This window comes from Danio rerio, chromosome 16 (assembly GCF_049306965.1).
Source record: "Danio rerio strain Tuebingen ecotype United States chromosome 16, GRCz12tu, whole genome shotgun sequence".
Lineage (NCBI taxonomy): Eukaryota > Metazoa > Chordata > Actinopteri > Cypriniformes > Danionidae > Danio > Danio rerio.
In genome coordinates, this window is record NC_133191.1 from 57,195,001 (window position 1) to 57,200,000 (window position 5,000).

Sequence of the window (5,000 nt, forward strand, 5' to 3'; positions counted from 1 at the left end):
ACATTCTCCCTTTGTACGTGTCATCAGAGGGGGAAAGCCCCGCCCACTAGTGCCCATTTCTCCCTCATTAGCATAAACAGCAGCCCTGAGTGAGAAGCAGCCTGTGTGAGTCCATTAGACAGAGTGTTTGAGCTGCTGAAGGTAATGTCAGCATAGACTAAGAGGATTCTAGATGTGGAGTTTTAGATGAAGCACAACTGAACAGCGACAGGAGTCTCCATAGACGGACAGATACGTGAAGCACACGCATTTTCACACTGATAACGTTAGTTCTGATTTGAATAGTGATGGGTCGTTCATAAACGATTCGTTCATTTTTAACGAATCTTCAATATGACTCGGGAACTACGAGTCCTCTCAGGGAGTGATTCGTTCATCTGCGCGTGTGCACATTTGTGCAGGTAGTATCGTTAATTTCAAGTCTTCATCACATTGGCAGAAGCCAATCATATGCGTTTAGAGCCGGAAAAAGAATTGAACCGCTCATCTCTCGAGTCCTCTATTGGGTCTGGGTCAATCGTTCATCACGGGCCAATCATATGCGTTTAGAGCCGGACAAAGAATTGAACCGCTCATCTCTCGAGTCCTCTATCGGGTCTGAGTCACTCGTTTATCACGGGCCAATCATACAAGTTTAGAGCCGGACAAAGAATTGAACCGCTCATCTCTCGAGTCCTCGGGTTTGAGTCATTCTGTCACGTGATGAACGAACGATCATGGCTCCTACTGGCTTAGACTGTGCATTGATTTAGATTATATGTGACTGAGTGTAACGTGAACAAACCACTGACATTTGAAGACATGAAGAGATGAGCTGAGCAAAGAGACAACAACACCTTCATAGACAAAAGAGCAGGGGTCCGTTCTTCGTACGTGGATTACTCCGTTAGCTGGATTTGGATATTGACGATTTGACACGATCCAGGATCGTTTCGTTCTTCAAAGCTGATCCGAGAGTTGTTGTCATAGCAACAGTTCTGCTAGGTCAAACCTGGTCGGGAGCAGGTTCAATTCATATAAACAGGATTAGATCGGCTTAGTTCAAGCAAAGAAAATACTGAAAGTATGTTCCGAATTCTGATGTTTTCTTACAGTAGTAGTTATATATACACTTGGGAAAATAGTAAATATATTTTAACTATATATATAAGGTTATAGTCATTAATAAAATAAATAAAGTTATACATATATTTATAAAACGTATGCAATCTGCACCCCCGAAATAAAAGTACAAAGACTGCCACCTGGTGGTGCAAAGAGAAAACTTATTGATATGAACTTTTTAGATCGCTTTAGTACAAATTGTGTATGATAATAGAAATGCAGAATATGTAACTTTTAAAACAATAAATAATACATTAATGCAGTCGTAAACATGTTTTGGCAGTTAATATGCCAGTGATTATGCTTCACAAAAGTTGCAGACGCCTTTCACAAAATCAAAATGCTTTTGTAAACATCCAGTTATTCCATAAAGTGATTAATAAACCGGCTACTTTAATAAAGAAAATCTTTACTAAATGTAGAACTAAATACACTGATATGCATTGAAATACATGATCAACACTCTTGACCCAAGTGTAAAGCCTGCAGCTCACAACAAATGTGGAAGGTTATTGCGTGTCATATTTAACAAACCGTTTACTGCTAATTTGACGTAATTTTGCTCACATGGATAATTGAATATTAATCAGATGATGTCATTACGCTGCTGTGCCGTCAGCCAATCATAGCATTGCTGATCATGATTTCGAGGATCGACAGATCTGTCCTTCACAACACACGCAGCGATCTCAGATCAGTTCATCCAGACATTCTAATCTGATTGGCCAACTTGTTTGAAGAACCAAATTAGCCAGAGATCAGTTATCAGGATTAAAAGATCCCGGATCTGCCAAATCATCTTAGATCATGTAAGCGAGCTACAATGAACGGACCCTTAGGTCAACATTGAATTATTATTTTCTCCTTCTTATAGTATTCTATTTATGACTTATTTGTCGTCTGATCGATCTTTTGGCTCGAAAAAATATTCGTTCATCTTGATGAACGAGACTCAAAGATCCGAGTCAGTAAAATGATCTAAACTTCCCATCACTAGTTTTGAATCTGCCGCTATGCTGAAACACAGGCATTTCTAGCTCCTCCCTTTTTTTTGAAAAGAGCACAATCTCATTTAAATTTAAAGCGACAGTCACTAAAACACCACAACCAAGGCCTAAAAGGGTCAGTTTTAGAGAGTATTTGTGAGGTGTTTTGAGCTCAAACCTCACACACACGAGACATCAGAGACTTATTTTAAATCTTGTAAAAGGGGCATAACAAGTCTCCTTTAATGCATTTCTCTGTGTGCAGTGAAGATGGTTCAGATCCTCAGCATGATGGAGCAGGAGGTTTCAGGAGGAGAACAGGAGATCCAGACTCTGAAAGCCGCTCTGAAAGCCTCCATCGCTCGGGCTGACGTGCAGGAGAAACAGCATCAGTCTGAGATTGAAGAGCTGACGCTGCAACAACAGCAGGCGCACGAGTCCATCGTAAGATTAGATCGCATGCAGTTTAATGAGCTGCTTTTAGTTCGGGTCAATTCAAGTTTATTTGTATAGCGCTTCTATCAATAATTATTGTTTCAAAGCAGCTCTACAAAAGGAGCACATCATTGCATCCAATTAGGTTAAAATTAACATTCGTTCATTTTCTTTTCGGCTTAGTCCCTTTATTAATCGGGTCACCACAGCGGAATGAACCGCCAACTTATCCAGCATGTGTTTTATGCAGCGGATGCCCTTTCCAAATCACTGGGAAACATCCATACACACTCATTCACACACATATACACTATGGACAATTTAGCTTATCCAATTCCCCTATAGTGCATGTGTTTGTACTGTGGGGGAAACCGGAGCAGCCAGAGGAAACCCACGCCAACACGGGGAGAACATGCAAACTCCACACAGCCAACTTACAGGATGTTTTTATGCCAACTGACCCAGTTCGAACCAGCAACCTTCTTACTGTGAGGCTACAGAGCTTACCACTGAGCCACAGTGGTTTTTCAGTCAAAATGATCAACAGAAGTCAGTCCCAAAAATGTAGAAGATATTTTATCTTAGATTTTTACATAAAAACAAAAGGTTTGTTGTTGTTGATGCTAATAAAACTGGATGATTTTACAAGAACAATTTTTGACAGCTAAAGGCCATCCATACAAACCTCTATTCAAAATAATAATAATAAAAAAATTATTTTGAGGGCTAAAAATTTACAAAAAGAAAAAGTTGCAATGTTTTGTTCCCTTAAAAATATATATACACATTTAAAAACATATAGAAAATTGTAACTTCTGTATCATTCATTCATTCATTTTCTTTTCGGCTTGACCAACCCTGTTCCTGGAAATCGTCCTTCCTGCAGATTTCAGTTGCAACCCATATCAAAAACACCTGCCTGTAATAATCAAGTGCTGTTTAGGTCCTAATTAATTGGTTCAGGTGTGTTTGATCAGGGTTGGAGCTACAAATTGCAGGAAGGTCGATCTCCAGGAGCAGGGTTGAGCACCACTGGCTTAGTCCCTTTATTAATCCGGGGTCGCCACAGCGGAATGAACCGCCAACTTATCCAGCATATGTTTTACGCAGTGGATGCCCTTCCAGCTGCAACCCATCACTGGCAAACATCCATACACACTTATGCACACACATACACTACAGAGAATTTAGCAAACCCACGCTAACACAGAGAAAACAAGCAAACTCCACATATAAATGCCAACTGACCCAGCCGAGGCACAAACCAGCAACCTTCTTGCTGTGAGGCGATTGTGCTACCCACTGCGCCACCACGATGCCCCTTCTGTATCATAATAGTATCAAATGTATTATATTAAAATTATATGCAAATTACTTTATGCATAGGCATCAACAGCTCCATATATGGTTATTTTGTGAACAGTTTTACAAATCTGAAAATTGTGTATAATATGCACAATCTGTTTTTGTTTATACTTTTTGGAGGGTTAATTCACCGAGCTCTGATTCTAATGTCATGCTTTCTTTAACGATGAGCTTGTTTTAAGTGTGTTGTCAGCAACTCTGCTGTTGTGTTTAATACAGAAGCGTCTTAATGAGCAGACGAAGAGTCTGTTGGAGGAGAACGTGTCTTTACAGAAACAGCTGATCAGAGCAGAACACAAGCTGCTGGCGTCCCGACTCAAGAACATCCCACACACACAGGACCGAGGTCTGTGAAGGCAAAATACAGCAGCGGTTAGAAGTCACCAGCTCTGTTTCCATCTAAAGATGTCAATTAGATTTAAAAATTGGAATATTGCATAAAAAATCTGTCAATAAAGCAGCGTTTCCATCCAAACTGGAGCAAATATCAGACAGAAGTTTAGTTTGATTTGTTGGAATTTGCCACTATGGTGTTTTTTTTCTCTAATAAATGAGTTGCACCTCAGAAGACGAAGACAAATCACAGTGAATGCGGTGGCTTTTGGAGGTGTGAGATGCTCTTTGGGAGCGCAGACTGATGCTCAAGGTAGTTCTGGAGGGAATACTAATATTATAATAATAGTAATAATAATTAGGGATGGGTATCGTTAAGGTTTTAACAGTATTGTTTCTTTTATCGATACCACTTATCGGTTCGGTACTTTAACGGTTCTCTTACCGGTACTTTTTGTAGTGTTTTTTATAATAAAAAAACCCCAAATGGAACAGAATAAACAATTTTATTTTATTATTAAGTGTTTAATGTAAAATAAAACAAAACCAATAATTGTTAAACAAACAAATAATTTTTTTTTCTGTAAAAGAACGTAATATAGTTTGAAGAAAATGACTTTTTGACTATTCTTCTGGAGAAAAATCAACATGTTTGACTTTTCTGACTGAATTCCGCATCTTTCTTGGTGTCTTGTGCTCCCTGCAGTTGTAAATTCCCTCTTTGAGTTACAAAACGCGGATAAATCAGATAAGGTTTTTGATTTTTCAAGGACGCAT

The 5,000-nt window shown here is 39.1% G+C and overlaps 1 protein-coding gene across 15 annotated transcripts in view; it reads left to right on the forward strand.

Moving 5' to 3' along the window:
* Positions 1-5,000, forward strand: part of cep72 (centrosomal protein 72) — a 20,379-nt gene that overhangs the window by 7,998 nt on the left and 7,381 nt on the right. For all 15 annotated transcript variants that reach the window (XR_012391455.1, XR_012391451.1, XR_012391453.1 and 12 more), the window contains 2 exon segments: positions 2,356-2,534; positions 4,110-4,236. Coding sequence is in view for 4 of the 15 variants with exons in the window: in XM_073924975.1 (XP_073781076.1) it covers positions 2,356-2,534; positions 4,110-4,236 (306 nt within the window). In the remaining 11 variants the exon portion in view is untranslated.